Source organism: Lissotriton vulgaris, chromosome 3_1 (genome assembly GCF_964263255.1).
Source record: "Lissotriton vulgaris chromosome 3_1, aLisVul1.2, whole genome shotgun sequence".
Taxonomy (NCBI): domain Eukaryota; kingdom Metazoa; phylum Chordata; class Amphibia; order Caudata; family Salamandridae; genus Lissotriton; species Lissotriton vulgaris.
Genome location: NC_141689.1, coordinates 1,256,233,890 through 1,256,249,900, shown reverse-complemented (window position 1 = coordinate 1,256,249,900; position 16,011 = coordinate 1,256,233,890). Strand labels below are relative to the sequence as shown.

Genomic DNA, 16,011 nt, shown 5'->3' with positions numbered 1-16,011 from the left:
GTGGAGAGAGAGTAGAGAGAGTGGAGGAAGAGAGGGTGGAGAGAGAGAGTGGAGAGAGAGCGTGGAGAGAGAGTAGAGAGAGAGAGAGTGGAGAGAGAGTAGAGAGAGAGAGAGTGGAGAGAGAGTGGAGCTAGACAGTGGAGAGAGAGAGAGTGGAGAGAGCATGGAGACAGTGGAGAGAGTGAGCAAGAGAGTGGAGAGAGAGAGAGTGGAGGGAGACAGTGGAGAGAGAGTGGAGAGAAAGACAGTGGAGAGAGAGTAGAGAGAGAGATAGTGGAGGGAGAGAGAGTGGAGGGAGAGAGAGTGGATGGAGAGAGATTGGAGGGAGAGAGAGTGGAGGGAGAGAGAGTGGAGAGAGAGAGTGGAGAGAGAGTAGAGAGAGAGAGAGTGGAGAAAGAGTAGAGAGAGAGAGTGGAGTGAAAGCGGAGCTAGACAGTGGATAGAGAGACAGTGAAGAGAGAGAGAGAGAGAGAGAGAGAGAGAGAGAGAGAGAGAGAGAGAGAGAGAGAGAGAGAGAGAGTGGAGGGAGTGGAGCTAGACAGTGGAGAGAGAAAGAGAAAGTGGAGAGAGAGAGTGGAGAGAGAGAGTGGAGATAGAGAGTGGAGAGAGAGAGTGGAGAGAGAGAGAGAGAGAGTGGAGAGAAAGAGAGAGGAGAGAGAGAGTGGAGAGAGAGAGGAGAGAGAGAGAGGAGATAGAGAGAGGAGATAGAGAGAGGAGATAGAGAGTGGAGAGAGAGAGAGAGAAAGTGGTGAGAGAGACAGTGAAGAGAGAGAGAGTGGAGAGAGAGAGAGAGAGAGAGAGAGAGAGAGAGAGAGAGAGAGAGAGAGAGAGAGAGAGAGAGAGAGAGAGAGAGAGAGAGAGAGAGAGAGAGGAGCTAGACAGTGGAGAGAGAGAGAGACAGTGGAGAGAGACAGTGGAGAGAGAGAGTGGAGAGTGGAGAGAGAGAGTGGAGAGAGAGAGTGGGGAGAGAGAGAGAGAGTGGAGAGAGAGAGAGAGAGAATGGAGAGAAAAAGAGAGGAGAGAGAGAGAGTGGAGAGAGAGAGAGAGGAGAGAGAGGAGATAGAGAGTGGAGAGAGAGTGGAGAGACAGTGGAGAGAGAGTGGAGAGAGAGTGGAGGGAGACAGCGGAGGAGACAGTGGAGAGAGAAGAGAGGAGAGAGAGTGCATAGAGAGTGGAGAGAGAGTGGAGGGGAGAGTGGAGGGAGAGAGTGGAGGGAGACAGTGGAGGAGACAGTGCAGAGAGAAAGTGTGGAGAGAGTGGAGAGAGAGTGGAGAGAGAGTAGAAAGAGGGTGGAGAGAGTAGATAGAGGGTGGAAAGAGAGTGAGACAGAGAGTGAGAGAGAGTGAGAGAGTGGAGTGAGAGAGTGGAGAGAGAGAGGGGGAGAGAGAGCGGAGAGAGAGAGAGAGTGGAGAGAAAGTAGAGAGAGAGTGTGAAGGGAGAGAGGGTGGAGAGAGTGGAGGGAGAGAGTGGGGGAGAGTGGAGAGAGAGTAGAGAGAGTGGAGGGAGATAGTGGAGAGAGAGTGGAGAGAGAGTAGAGAGAGAAAGTGGAGAGAGAGACAGTGGAGAGAGAGTGGAGAGACAGTGGAGATGGAGTGGACAGAGTTGAGAGAGAGAGAATGGAGAGAGAGAGTTGAGAGAGAGAGAGAGAGACTGACTGACTGACTCAAAGACAGTGGAGAGAGAGAGAGATAGTGGAGAGAGAGACAGTGGAGAGAGAGAGTGGAGAGAGAGAGTGGAGAGAGAGAGTGGAGAGAGAGAGTGGAGAGAAAGAGTAGAGAGAAAGAGAGAGTAGAGAGAAAGAGAGAGGAGAGAGAGAGAGTGGAGAGAAAGAGAGGAGAGAGAGAGAAGAGATAGAGAGTGGAGAGAGAGTGGAGAGACAGTGGAGAGAGAGTGGAGAGAAAGTGGAGGGAGACAGTGGAGGAGACAGTGGAGAGAGAGATAGAATAGAGAGAGAGAGTGGAGAGGGAGAGGGAGAGTGGAGAGAGAGAGAAGAGAGAAGAGAGAGAGGAGAGAGAGTGCATAGAGAGTGGAGAGAGAGTGGAGGGAGGGTGGAGGGAGAGAGTGGAGGGAGACAGTGGAGGAGACAGTGCAGAGAGAGAGAGTGGAGAGAGAGTGGATAGAGGGTGGAAAGAGAGTGAGACAGAGAGTGAGAGAGAGAGAGTGAGAGAGTGGAGGGAGACAGTGGAGGGAGACAGTGGAGGGAGATAGTGGAGAGAGAGTGGAGAGAGAGTAGAGAGAGAGAAAGTGGAGAGAGAGACAGTGGAGAGAGAGTGGAGAGACAGTGGAGATGGAGTGGACAGAGTTGAGAGAGAGAATGGAGAGAGAGAGAGTTGAGAGAGAGAGAGACTGACTGACTCAGAGACTGAATACTGACTGACTGAGAGACTGACTGGCTAGGAAACTGACAGAGAGAGAGAGCAAGATTGGCTGACTAAAAGAGTGACTGACTAACAGAGAGAGAGAGACTGATTGAGAGTGAGACTGACTGGCAGAGAGAGAGACTTACTGAGGTAGAGAGATACTGACTGACTGAGGTAGAGAGATACTGACTGACAGAGAGAGAGACAGAGAGAGAGGCAGAGACTGACTGACTGAGAGAGATAGACTGATTGACTGCGAGAGAGACTGACTGACTGAGAGAGACTGACAGAGAGAGAGAGAGACTGACTGAGAGGGGGACTGACAGGGAGAGAGAGAGAGAGAGACTGACTGAGGTAGAGAGATAATGACTGACTGAGAGATACTGACTGACTGGGAGAGAGAGAGAGACTGACTGGGAGAGAGCGAGACTGGCTGACAGAGAGAGAGACTAAGAGAGAGAGAGAGAGACTGGGAGACTTACTGGCTGAGAGAGAGACTGTCAGAGAGAGATAGACTGACAGAGAGAGAGACTGACAGAGAGAGAGACTGACTGAGAGAGAGATTGACTGACAGAGACTGACAGAGAGAGAGGCTGACTGACAGAGAGAACAGAAACTAAAGAGGGCCCATGGAGCTTTGTTTACTTTTCTGTTGTCTCCATTTCTTACTCTTTCCATAACACCTCAAGCAGTAAATAAGAGGCCGTCGAAAGTCCAAGGTTAGACACGCCTGTGATGTCACTGGGTGTGAAAGGGAGTGACATGTCGCTTTTGTCACCCATAACATTTTGGCGAATCGATGTCCATGAGGGTCCGGACCCCCTCTTCCTGGGCCCCCACCTACGCTCCCTGCACAGGGCCACCATGAGCCTAGAGCCGGCCCTGGAGAAACTCACTGGGTGCGAATGTAGCTTCCGTGTCTGGAAACAGTGACTTCTCTAGACCGGAATCCGTAAGCCCCCGAGCCAGGAGTCAGCAGCCAGTAGCCAGCGGAGGCAGCAAAATGAGTCTGGGAGTCTGCGAGCCGGACTAAGCCACTATCCTTTCTCCAATGCAGACCGATGTGTTGTGTTCCCGAGGGTCCGCCCCCGAGGTCCGGAGGGACGGACAAGTTGGTCATGTGACCGCCTTATAATAAAAAGAGGTCGAGCACGTGAGAGGGCGTTCAGAGACACGCGCCGACCGACCAAGCAACTTTATTCCCAGTGTCTGGCTGAGTTTATTCTAGGGCCACGTGCTAGGCCTAGTCAGGGTTAGATGCCCCTTGAGCGTAGATCATCCGACACAACAATTGGCGACGAGGGTGGTGATCGATCCCCCGCTCGGGGTGCGTGTGTGTGTCCCTCTTGGGGTGAGGCGGCTGCGGGCACTACCACGTGTCCGGGGTGCTCGTGCCTTGCCACCACACACCCCCCCCCGCTCTGCCTGCCTGGAGGAAATACTCTGACCCCTGGCTCTCTTCAGGTGAGCGCTGGCCTGCATCTCTCTGCGGCGCACAGGAGTCTGATTGGTCGCGCGAGGTGCGTCCGGCGCTCCGGCTGCCGCTGGATCATATCCCGGCTGCCCACGGACATCCTCCCGGGCGTCCAAAGCGATGGCTAACATTCCGCCCATTGAGCCGTTTGTGGTGGAAGGTGCGCCGTCCACTCTCGCACCGAAGTGGAAAGAATGGGTGGACAGGCTCTTCATATTCTTTGAGGCCACCAAGGTCCATAAGGAGCAGAAGCGTGCCATGATCCTCCATCTTGGTGGCAAGGACATTCATTCCATCGCCCGCACCCTTACGGAAGCAACTCCCAAAACCCACCACACGCTCATAAACGCACTCAATGCGCACTTTGAACCCATGGCCAACCAAGACTATGAACGGTTTATTTTCAGACAAGCGCGGCAACTGCCAGAGGAATCGCTGGACGCCTATCACTCTCGGTTGAAGAAACTGGCACTAACGTGTGGATTTCAGGATGTCACGGAGGAAATCAGAGGCCAGATCATTCAGGGTTGCGCTTCTGCTAAACTGCGCGAGAGAATTCTGGAGGAGTCGGGGAAACCCCTCCCAGACATTCTCACGCTGGGCCGCACGAAGGAGCTGTCCAAGGCCAGGGCAGCCCACATGGAAGCAGCTCTGCAGGCCAACATGAAAGTGGAACCGGTGAACAAACTGCAGGTCCGCCCACAGCCCAAATGGGTGAAGCGAACAACAACTCCGCAGGGCGGAGCTTCGGCGCAATCATGTGGTTACTGTGGAGGCCCGAGACACCCGGCGCCAGAATGTCCAGCACGGGGCAAGATATGCTCCGGGTGCGGAAAGATGAACCATTTTGAAAAGGTGTGTCGGTCCAAAAAGTTCAGCAAGCCCCGCCAGACAGTACACGCGGTGGCGGAGCCTGAAGGCGCGGAAGGAGGACCCAGCAACAGTGATATGGACGACGACGAGGAGGAGCGGTCTGTACACAAGGTGCACATGATCGGCACGGCCACCCGACGCACAAGGACACTACCACAGTGTGCCATACAAGTAGCTGATCAGGACATCATGGCAACGGTGGACACGGGCGCCTCAATAAATCTGATGAGTGCGTCCCTCTACGGAGACATGGCTACTCCACCCAGCCTCCGCTCCACTCCGATCACCGTTTTTGCCTATGGCCAAGACGTGCCCCTCCGCATTCGAGGAAAGTTCAAAGCAGCAATCCGACACGGAGACAAGTTCACGCGTGCCAACATCTTCGTGTCGGAGGAAGGCCAAGGCATGCTCCTGAGTTGCCGGACGGCAGAAGACCTGGGAGTGGTCTCTTTTGCGTTTGGGGTGCACGAGGAATCAGTGCAGCAACTGATTGCAGACTTTTCGGACCTGTTCGAAGGAATCGGCCGCTTCAAGGGTCGGGAAATACACCTGCATGTGGACCCCACTGTCCAACCGGTGGCCCTGCGACACCGGCGGGTCGCGTTTCATCTGAGGCCACTGGTTGAGGAAGAACTACAGAAGCTGGAAGCCGCGGGCATCATTGAAAAGGTGTCCGGCCCCACTCCCTGGGTATCGCCCATCGTGGTCACCCGGAAACCCAAGCAGCCGGGAGCGGTCCGGATATGTGTGGACATGCGCCTCCCCAATGCGGCCATCAAAAGGGAACGACATATCACCCCCACGATCGATGACCTGATCGGAGAGATGGCCGGGGCCCGGTGGTTTTCCAAGTTGGACCTCAGGGTGGGGTACCATCAGCTCGTGCTGGATAAAGAATCCCGGAACATTACGACATTCTCCACTCACATCGGACTGCGCAGGTACACCAGGCTGAGCTTCGGGATATCCAGTGCTGCTGAGGTGTTCCAGAATGTCATCCAAGAGCTCATTACTGGCATACCGGGGGTGATCAATGTCAGTGACGATATCATGGTGCACGCAAGGACAATTCCCGAGCACAACCAACGCTTGGCACAGGTGTTCCGCAGGCTCCGCAGCGCTGGACTCACTCTGCACCGAGACAAATGTGAGTTTCTTCAGACCAAGCTGGGGTTCTTTGGCTACGTGTTCTCGGCCGATGGCGTCAATCCTGATCCGGACAAAGTCAAGGACATCAAAGATGCACCTCCGCCCACGACTGTCACGGAAGTCCGAAGCTTCCTTGGGATGGTGAATTACTGTGGTCGCTTCATAAGAGACCTAGCCAACCTGACCCTCCCTCTACGTGATCTAACCAAAGACTCCACGCCATGGAACTGGGGACCGGAGCAGGAAAGGGCATTCCAAAATATCAAGAGTGTGCTGTCCAGCAACACCACGCTGGCGTTCTTTGACCCCAGACATTCCACTCTCATTGCAGTAGATGCCGGACCGGCGGGATTGGGGGCTGTCCTGATGCAGAGAGCCCGAGACGAGATAGACTGGGCCCCTGTCGCTTTTGCCAGCCGGTCCCTCACGGACACAGAACAAAGATACTCCCAAATTGAAAAAGAAGCCATCGCGATTCATTGGGGATGCCGGCACTTCCACTTATATGTATATGGCAAGCCTTTCACAGTAGTAACGGACCACAAGCCGCTGCTGTCGCTGTTCTCAGGTACCTCATCCAAACCACCCCCCAGAATTGAAAAGTGGATTCTGCAACTACAGGAGTACAACTGTGCCATTGAGTACCAGCCAGGGGCAAAGAATCCGGCGGATTATCTATCACGACACCCCCGGGCGGCCACCCCAGAGGAAATGGAGGAAGCTGAAGAGACGGAGGCCTATGTGCGATGGGTCGTGGCCAGATCATGCCCGCGCCCCATATCCCTGGAGGAGGTGGTGAGCGCCACGGCTCAGGACGCTTGTATACAGCGGGCCAAAGATCTGCTCCGGACGGCCAACTGGCAGAAAGCCAAGGAGGGCTGGAAGGCACTCACACCCGAGGACCAGAAAATCATGGACGGTCTGTACCATGTGAGGGCTGAACTGAACGAGGACGCGGCTGGGTGCCTCCTGCGAGGGCATCGTCTGGTGATCCCGACAGCTTTGACAAGCCGAGTAGTTCAGCTGGCGCACGTAGGGCACCAGGGAATGGTTAAGACAAAGGCCCGGCTGCGGACAAAGGTGTGGTTCCCGCTCATGGACGATATGGTGGAAACTGTGGTGCGCACATGCACGGCCTGCCAAACGACAGGCGACAGCCCCCGCGAGGCCCCCATCATTGTGGAACCCAGGCCCCGAGGCCCCTGGGAAAGGGTCAGCATGGATTTTGGCAGCCTTCCGGATGGACGGCACACGCTAGTGATGATAGACGATCACTCCAAGTACCCGGAAGTCGAAATCATCACTGGTACTAGTGCCGACTGTGTGATTCCCAAGATAGAGAAAATTATTGCCACCCATGGAGCTATGAGAGAACTCAGAACGGACAATGGACCGCCCTTCCAGGGTCAAGACTTTGCGGACTATCTCTCGTCCCTAGGAACCCGTCACCGGCGCATCACCCCAAGGTGGCGTCAGGCCAATGGGGAGGCCGAGCGGTTCATGAGAACTCTAAACAAGGTAATCCGCATTGCGCATGATAAAGGGCAGTCCGTAGAAATGGCCATTTTCACTTTCCTCCGTAGCTACCGCCAGACCCCTCACTCCACAACGGGGGTAGCTCCTGCACACCTTCTCCTAGGGCGGGTAATAACGGACTCCATTCCCCATCACCCCCAGTGGGCACCTGAACTGATAAATGAACAGACAGTAGAGATGAGGAGACGTTCTGCCTATGACCAGATCAGCAAGAAACGTAGGGCAGTGGCCCCCCACTTCAAAAGAGGTGACCTAGTGCTCATCAAAAATCGGGCCACTGGTGGCAAATTCAAACTCAGTTATGAAAGGCGACCATGGCGAGTCAGTGGTGTGAAGGGCACCCGCATCACAGCCACTCGGGGACGAGACAAGGTGACTCGCAACGTGTCTCACTTCAAGCTCTATCACCCGTCGAGCAGTGAGCCAAGGCGCCAGCAAGGCGACAGAGAAACCGAAACTGCAACTACGTTGCCGCCTGGTGAATCAACATCTCAGCCCGAGGTCAGGCCACGTGACGAGCAGCAGGTTTCTAGTGAGGATGTGGGCGGAGACACGGAGGCCCTGGATGAGGCCCCAGATCCGGAGGGGGCCGACAACGAGGCGCCAAGCCACGAGGTGGAGGCTGGATCAGAGCCGATGACTCAGCGGGGGTCCCAACGCCAGCTACGTGCCAACCCCACCCCCTCCAGCTGGCTGAGAGACTACTTTACGTAAGACTGTTCTCATTTACGTATGTGCACGTGATGGTTGAACTGAATGCGCTAGCCTTTTGAAAGACGCTGAAGGTATCGGTCCTGATGCTAGTGAGACAATGGGTTTGATCAGACCATGTGTGTGATTTTTTGCAGTATGTTTTTGGTTTTGTTGTTTTTCTTGTTTTAGGAGGAATGTTGTGTTCCCGAGGGTCCGCCCCCGAGGTCCGGAGGGACGGACAAGTTGGTCATGTGACCGCCTTATAATAAAAAGAGGTCGAGCACGTGAGAGGGCGTTCAGAGACACGCGCCGACCGACCAAGCAACTTTATTCCCAGTGTCTGGCTGAGTTTATTCTAGGGCCACGTGCTAGGCCTAGTCAGGGTTAGATGCCCCTTGAGCGTAGATCATCCGACACAACACGATGCAGATGCCGATCAGCCGCAGCTCTCCAGCCTGCCAGAAGAAGGACCCCGTACAGCTCCACAGCCTTTGTCTCTCTGCCTACGCTCACCCTGGGTGCTCACTTCCAATGCTGCTTGTCCCTCCTGGAGTTTTTTTGCCCTTCATTCGGTGCTATTGTTTTCTCACTTGCCCATGGCTAGCAAGACTTTCAGATAGAAATGAAATCTTTGGATAGCTATTAAGCATCATCATATCTCTGCATGTCTTCAAACCGAAAGTGAAAAGTTCTGCTTCATTCACCAATAAATACAACTAACATTACATTTTGGTATGTAGAGCAGGAAAATAGTCAGCCTGGAGTAGCTAGCTCATAAAATGTGTCAGTTGTTTAAAAATGAGTTTTCCTTTAAAACTTTTCAGACTTTCTATTTCTACTAGCATTAAAAAATGTTTTTGAATTAATTTGAATATACTGTTGCTTATGTTTTTGTGAAAATTATGTATAATTTGTGTAGCACATGATTCCAGTATACTCTACTAGACCACGTCCTTTGTTACAGAAGCCATGTCCCTTTAAAGAAGTCTCACTTATGTGTATTGCCACGACCCTTTTAAGAACCCCCACCCCTTTCCCATCCCACTTAAAGCACTGGCTGGAGAAACACGGAAGTGAAGGATTGCGAAGATAGTGCTGCAGCAGCAGGGAGCCGATATGGAAAGTATAACAAAGTACAAGGTCGTTTTTGCAGGCGTCACACTTTTTACTTTAAAATTCAAATAAGAGAAGGGGCTAGCAGGTGGCAGTATGACTGACAGAGATGACAGCAGGGGGAGAACTACGCCCTGGCAAATTCTTTCATGTTTTCTGCATTGAATCGTTGATGTATAGCTGCGACCTATGAAAAAAGAAATCGGAAACATTTTCTGCATGAAAACATTTCCGACAAAACTTTTCGAAAGCTTTTAGAGCGTATTCTCTTCTGCGCACAACTGGATTAATAAATAGTACGTCTGAATATTTCATTTGGCAGGTATAGTTAAAAACGTAAAAATCGAAGCCGGCTGTTTCTTTGGAAATTACAAAACGCAATTTAAGATCTGTTCTACGTATCACGCATATACAGGAAGCGACGCGTTGCACGTCATATGTAAACAAGCAGCCCCTTCCCCGCGAGTGGTCTGTACTCACGCTATGATGCGATCCATGGTGTGGCGCAGGAACCCGGTGTCAAAGCGCTGCACTAGCGCCCCCCAGCGCTCCTCCGGGGGGCTGTCCAGGCTCACGTTGAAGAGCGGCGGAGCCCAGTCCCGCGGGAAAGCTGAACCTCCGGTTACCATCGTCAACAGCAGCAACACCCCGGCAGGAGACCTGTGGCCAGAAACTAGCGCCATGTCCGCGTACTTGGAGGACTGATGACAGCTCTCCGCAGGTGGCACTGACAGGAGGCGGGCCGAGAAATGAATGGGCGGAGCGACTTGAAACCGGGGGCAGGAGTTAGGAGGGAGAGCTGGGACTCGGCTCAGCCGCACGCGAGGTTGGGAAATGGGAAGGGGATGCCAGTTTCTACAAGGCTCACTAAAGCAAGCAGAACTAATGTATATTAAGCAATGCAGGACAGAAGCCAAGAGCAAGCTCTGCGGTTTTATAGTGCAAACTAGAGCTTGTGCTACCTAACGTGTGAATGATTTTGCTTAGGGGTTAACATGGCATAAGGAATTAAGTGACGACTTGTGCAGGTGGAAAGTTAAAGAAGGTAACACCATCTCACGCTGGTCTGCAGTGTCACACATCACATGTGCCACTAGTCAGGCCTTTAAGTGGGCGGGGTCCTGCCGGTGCTGAGCGCTGGCAGTTCTAAAGAGCAGGTTCTGAAACAAATCCCTATCGGGGTCTCCATTTTTGCCCTCACACTCGGTGAAGAAAATAACTTAACTCTGCAGCAGTACCACTCTTCACTACCTTTGATGTAACTTCAAAGAGACTCAGTATATTTCTTTCACAGTCTCATACTTTCAGAACTGAAGCATTTTCCATTTTCTATACAACAAAGCCATAGGTGTTGCTTTTTTATCTTATGGAACTAACAACCATTGACAAAGCCAATAGTCCTGGCTTTTTGTAGGTGTAATGTTACTTGTATTATATATCTGGATGCAGTCAGTGCTTTAAATAGGCCGGTACTAAGTACCAGCACTTCTCCACTGCGGAGGAGAGTACCTGTACTCATGAAAGAGTAGGCTCATTGGCTGCGAGTGTTGGTGGACACTAGTGGAACGTGTCTCTGGCAGCCACTGCGCCACTTCTGTAACCCCGATCTGAGCCCCAACTGAGCTATTCCTCAGGCCTCATATGAATAATGTCTGGGTGCTCACCATCACACCTGTTTGACAGAGCAGGGTCCATACAGGCCCTGTACTATCAATCACATTCACACTATTGTGTGCATTTGTACAAACACAGGAATCTTGGCAATCTCATGGCAGTGGCAATTAAAAAAAGCCATGGTAGGTGAAGAGTATAAACAGGCTTTTATCATAATCAAGTCTTTGGTGTATCTGCTTATGTTTGTCTGCTTGTTTTTTGTAAGACAAAAGCAGGAGAAAGAGGGAGAGAATCAAGACACTCTCAGGAGGAATTATAAATACATTGGGTGGCACTTTGTGTGTACATGTCTACTCCGCAACAAAGGTTAATAAATAACAAAATGGAGGGTTGGTGGGTAGGTGAGTGAATGAAAATGGTGCAGCCCGCTTTGTGGAGTTTTTCGGTAAGGTAGGATGGGGTGTTTTGGTGGAGGGCTTTGTGGGTGATGCAAGCAGTTTTATAGGTGGTTTTGCCTTCAATCGAGAGCCATTTGAGGTCCTTGAGGACGGAGGAGACGTGGTCAAATCGTTTGCAGCCAGTGATAAGCCTGGCAACCAGGTTGAGAACGGATTTGATAGGGGCAAGGTGGACTTTAGGTGTTCCAGAGAGAGTGGCATTACCGTAGTCCATTCTAGATAGGACCAATAATTGCACCACCGATTTAAAGTCATCAGTTGGTATGAAGGGTTTGATTCTTTTGAGGAAAGCCAAAGGCAGGCTATAAGTGCTCTCAAGAATCAGCAGGAGGCGGTTATTCGTCCAGCAGACAAAGGCGGGGCGGTGGTCCTGTGGTCGAAAGAATTGTATAAAGTCGAAGGTAGGAGCCATGTGTACAATCCGGATTGGTATCGCCGCATCAACCAGGATCCAACCGCGGAGATTACCCATGAAATATCACGGATGGTTAAGGATGCCAAGGAGACTGGTATATTGGGCCCTAAGGAAGCAGAGTTTCTAGTTAAACGATTTCCCCGAACTCCCCATTTATACTTTCTCCCGAAAGTACATAAAGATCCAACCACACCACCAGGCCGACCCATAGTATCGGGTTGTGACTCAGTGCTGGAGCCAATCTCGAAATTTGTGGATGTTTTCCTCAAAGAATTTGTAACCCAGGTACCGTCATATCTCCGTGATACGATGGAATTCATCAACAAGGTAGAAGGCCTTGAATTCGACCCTGCTTCTCAACTTCTGGTTACAATGGACGTCACGTCCTTATATACTCAAATTCCCCAGCAAGATGGAGTGGGCGTCATTGAAATGTATCTTGAAACCAGGCCTCGTCCTCATAGGGTACCAACAGAGTTGATTGTTAACTTTGCATCACTTGCTCTCAAAAATAACTTTTTCATGTTTGAAGAAGAAATGTTTTTGCAGATTAAGGGATCAGCCATGGGCTGTCCCTTCGCACCGGAGATGGCGATACTATATATGGCCCAGTACGAGGAGAAATTTGTGTACAATAATAACCCATACAGAGCCCATATTGGGCAATGTCTCAGGTACATAGATGACGTGTGGTGTATCTGGAATGGTACGCCACAGTCTCTAGAAGGATTCCACGACTGGCTGAACAACAGAAGTCCAGATATCAAGTTCAGTCTGGCATATGACTGTAGAACTATGCCGTTTCTGGATGTGGAAATTAAATCTACATCCCAAGGACTCATGTCGTCGTTGTTCAAGAAAAAAACTGATAAGAACAATTCCTTACACTATAGAAGCTACCACCCGAAGAGCCTTAAGATCAATCTCCCCTTTGGACAATTCCTTAGGGTGAGGAGGAATTGTTCCCGCACTGAAGACTTTGTTACCCATGGTGAAGCACTGGTCAACAAGTTGAAAGAAAGAGGATATCCCAGTAAGCTCCTGAAACACTCTATGAAGAGGGCAAGATGGACACCCAGAGAACATCTGCTGCAGAAGAGAGAAAAAACACCAACTGAAAGGATGGTGTGCGTATCCACCTTTGGACCTCACACGAATCCGGTTCAGAAAATTATTCGGAACAACTGGCATCTCATCGAGGAAGTCATCCCCGAGATTGGCAAACCACTCTTTGCGTTAAAGAAGAATCGCAGTCTGGGACAGCAGATCTCCTCCACTCGAGCAATCACCAAGAGGGAAACGCAGAGTACACTGTTCAACATGGGACCAGTCAAAGGACATCACAAATGTGGCACCTGTTCGGTGTGCAGCCTCACAGTGGAAGGAACACACTTCACAGATGGTAAAAAACATTGGCGACATGATGACTTTACAAATTGTAAAACAAAATATGCAGTCTACGCCATAACTTGTCCTTGTGGGAAAGTGTATATAGGCAAAACTACACAGGAAGTGCGTCAACGCATAATCCAACATAGATCACGGATCAATAACAAAGTGTTGACAGCACCACTGGTGTCTCACTTTTTGAAAAAAGAACACTCGATCAGTGACCTCAAATGGACGATCTTGGCAAGTATCAAAAACATCACGGGTGCCGGTGGGGACCCGGACGTCCGATTGGCACAAAAGGAGGCGTATCTCATTTTGAAATTCGACACTGCCATGTCGGGACTGAATGATCTCAATGAATTTAGCAATCTGTAACGACTTTGCAATGAACTTCCATCTGTGCAGTGTGCCGCTGTCGGTGTCCAGTGCTGCTCACGTGACCGTTGTAGATCACACTCTAGAAATAAATTTGCTTTAGCACACTACGTCGCCATACACATTGGGACGTCCTTTCATGTAAATAGGAGCCCCTGACTAGCAACCCAATTCACCGCTAAGCGTTAAGACCCTGTCTGAGTGAGTGAACTACGTCTCCCAACATACATTGGGACAGTAGCCAGGTTAAATTCATGAAGACACGCCCCCTCGGGTTCACGCGTCTGTCTTTTCGGAAGCAGAGAGGTGTCGGACTGAAGTGTTTTCTAGCCCCGCTCAGTAAGTGTCACTGCATAGTATAATCCTTTGGTGGAGATAATGTAGGATTCCAATAGATCTCTAACTGCATGCTCATTGTCTTTGCAGCCGACTAATCCGTGCGGCGGCGGCCGCTGCCACACGCGTGCAGCACTAACGAGCTTTCACCCCGTATGAAGGTAGGACTGAGTCTTTTACTGAAAGGTGAAGCTATTGAGGCAGATATATTACGGACACTAACGTAGATCCCCCCCTGTCTCCTAGGGAGCCTTCGAAGAATTGAACTTTGAGTTATCTATGTGTTCCGACACCCGTTTTTGCATTACAAGCACATTGACAAGGTATGTTACGACAACAGGGGTGCACAAATTTATTTCGCTAGGCGTAGTGTTACCAGTTCGCTAACAAATGTTTTTACCTTATTTGTCTACAGGGAGTTTCTTGAACCCCCCATCAATAAGGTACATTTATTTGAATAAGTGTTTGAGTCTGAGAGAGTGAGCCCTTAGAGGCAGTTCCTTTACTGATATCATTTTTTAATTATTAATTCACAGTGACAACGACCCTCCAGTCCGTGTCCTGAGGAGAACCCGTAGAATTGCATTGGGTTCGAAACGCCTCAGTGTTTTTTTACCTCCAAGATACGAAACATTAGAGGCCTGATAGGAATTAACTAATACACTTGGAAACTACGCAGTAGTTAATGTGTTATTCCCTGTCACAGTACTCTAGGATAAATCTGAATGTGTATCTTGTGTAGGTGTTTACAAGTAGGCCAATGTAAGAAGTTGTTAGCCCACTTGTGTATTTGCATTCAGGACTGGTGCCTCAACAATTGAGTCATTTGAGGCGTATCATAGTTGTCTATGCTAACATTTTCGTGATAATTGTGTTGTCTAATTACTTAGTTGTATATGTTTTTTTGATTGAATGTATCTATGTATTGGTGTAAATATTGTGTTGCATTTTGATGCCAAAAAACTTTTTGCAAAATAACTTTATATAAATAATGAATTAACTCAATACAAATGGTTGTTCAGCCTAGTAACTTATTCCACTAGGTGGTGCATTTACGATAAGAAATCAAGCTGCCCGGCTTATTTGTTGTTTATTTCATAATAGTGGTCCAGGCCGGACAGTGACCGGACCCAAGCCTTTCTTTGCTTTCCTTTAGTATGAAGAGAGCACCTTTGGTCGAGTTTTTTACGTGGGGGGTGAGACTGAGGTTCTGATCAATGCTGATGCTGAGGGATTTGACCGAGTTAGAGAAGGAGAGAGTGCAGTTGAGGGCTTTGATGTCTGAGATCCAGTGATGACTGGGGAGCAGGTTGTTTTTGGGAGAGAATAGAATGATTTCAGTTTTTTGGGGGTTGAGTTTGAGGTGGTTTTGATGGAACCATAGTTGGATCTTAGTCAAGGTATCGTTGAGATGAAGGATGTCAGCATGGGATTTGATCCTATAGTAAAGTTGGGTGTCGTAGGCATAGAGGTGATAACCGATTTTCGCTTGTTTGAGGATAAGGTTGAGGGGTTCCATGAAGAGTTTGAATATTGTGGGAGAGAGAATGGAGCCCTGGGGGACGCCCATGGTGACAGGTAAAGGATTGGAGAGGCAATTGCTGATTTTAATTTGTTGTGTTCTATGCTGGAAGAAGGAAGTGAACCACTTAAGAACAGTTCCATCAAAGCCAAAACGGTGTTTGAGTATGTTGAGTAGGGCAGCATGGTTAACAGTATCAAAGGCAGCGGAGAGGTCAAAAAGAATGAGAAGGGAGGCTTCACCTTTCTCAAGGGAGCGATTGATGTCGTCAGTGATGATGAGCATGGCTGTTTCAGTGCTGTATCCCTTTTGGAAACCAGATTGGGAAACATCTAAAAGGTTGAATGAGTTAATGTGATTGTCCAGCTGGTGCAGGGCGCATTTTTCTAGTGCCTTAGATAAGAAAGGGACGTTGGAGATAGGGCGTAGGTTATTTAAGTCATTTGGGTCAGCTGATGCGTTTTTCAAGATAGGGGTAATTTGGCCCAGTTGGAGGGATGAAGGAACAATGCCGGTGGTAAGGGAGGAGTTTATGATAGAGGTCCAGTATGGGGCGATTATGTGTTTTAGGTCTTGTACTAGATGGGCCGGGATCGGATCTCTGGTATGTGAGGATGGTTTCAACTTAGAGATGATGCTAAGGATGTCACTTTCTGAGATGGGACAAAAGTTAATCCAGGAGGCATTGTTTTTTCGCTGGG

At 50.1% G+C, this 16,011-nt stretch overlaps 1 protein-coding gene across 2 annotated transcripts in view; it reads right to left on the bottom strand.

Annotated features, from left to right (window-relative positions):
- The window catches only part of NAAA (N-acylethanolamine acid amidase), a 393,144-nt gene extending 383,195 nt beyond the window's left edge, over window positions 1-9,949 (bottom strand). Inside the window, exon 1 of one of the 2 annotated variants that reach the window (XM_086961778.1) lies at window positions 9,679-9,949. In XM_086961778.1, coding sequence (XP_086817904.1) covers window positions 9,679-9,881 — 203 coding nt within the window. In that variant the 5' untranslated portion in view covers window positions 9,882-9,949. The remainder of the gene's footprint in view (window positions 1-9,678) is intronic. The other variant, XM_086961779.1, reaches the window with a different exon arrangement.
- Between the last annotated feature and the right edge of the window lie 6,062 nt (window positions 9,950-16,011).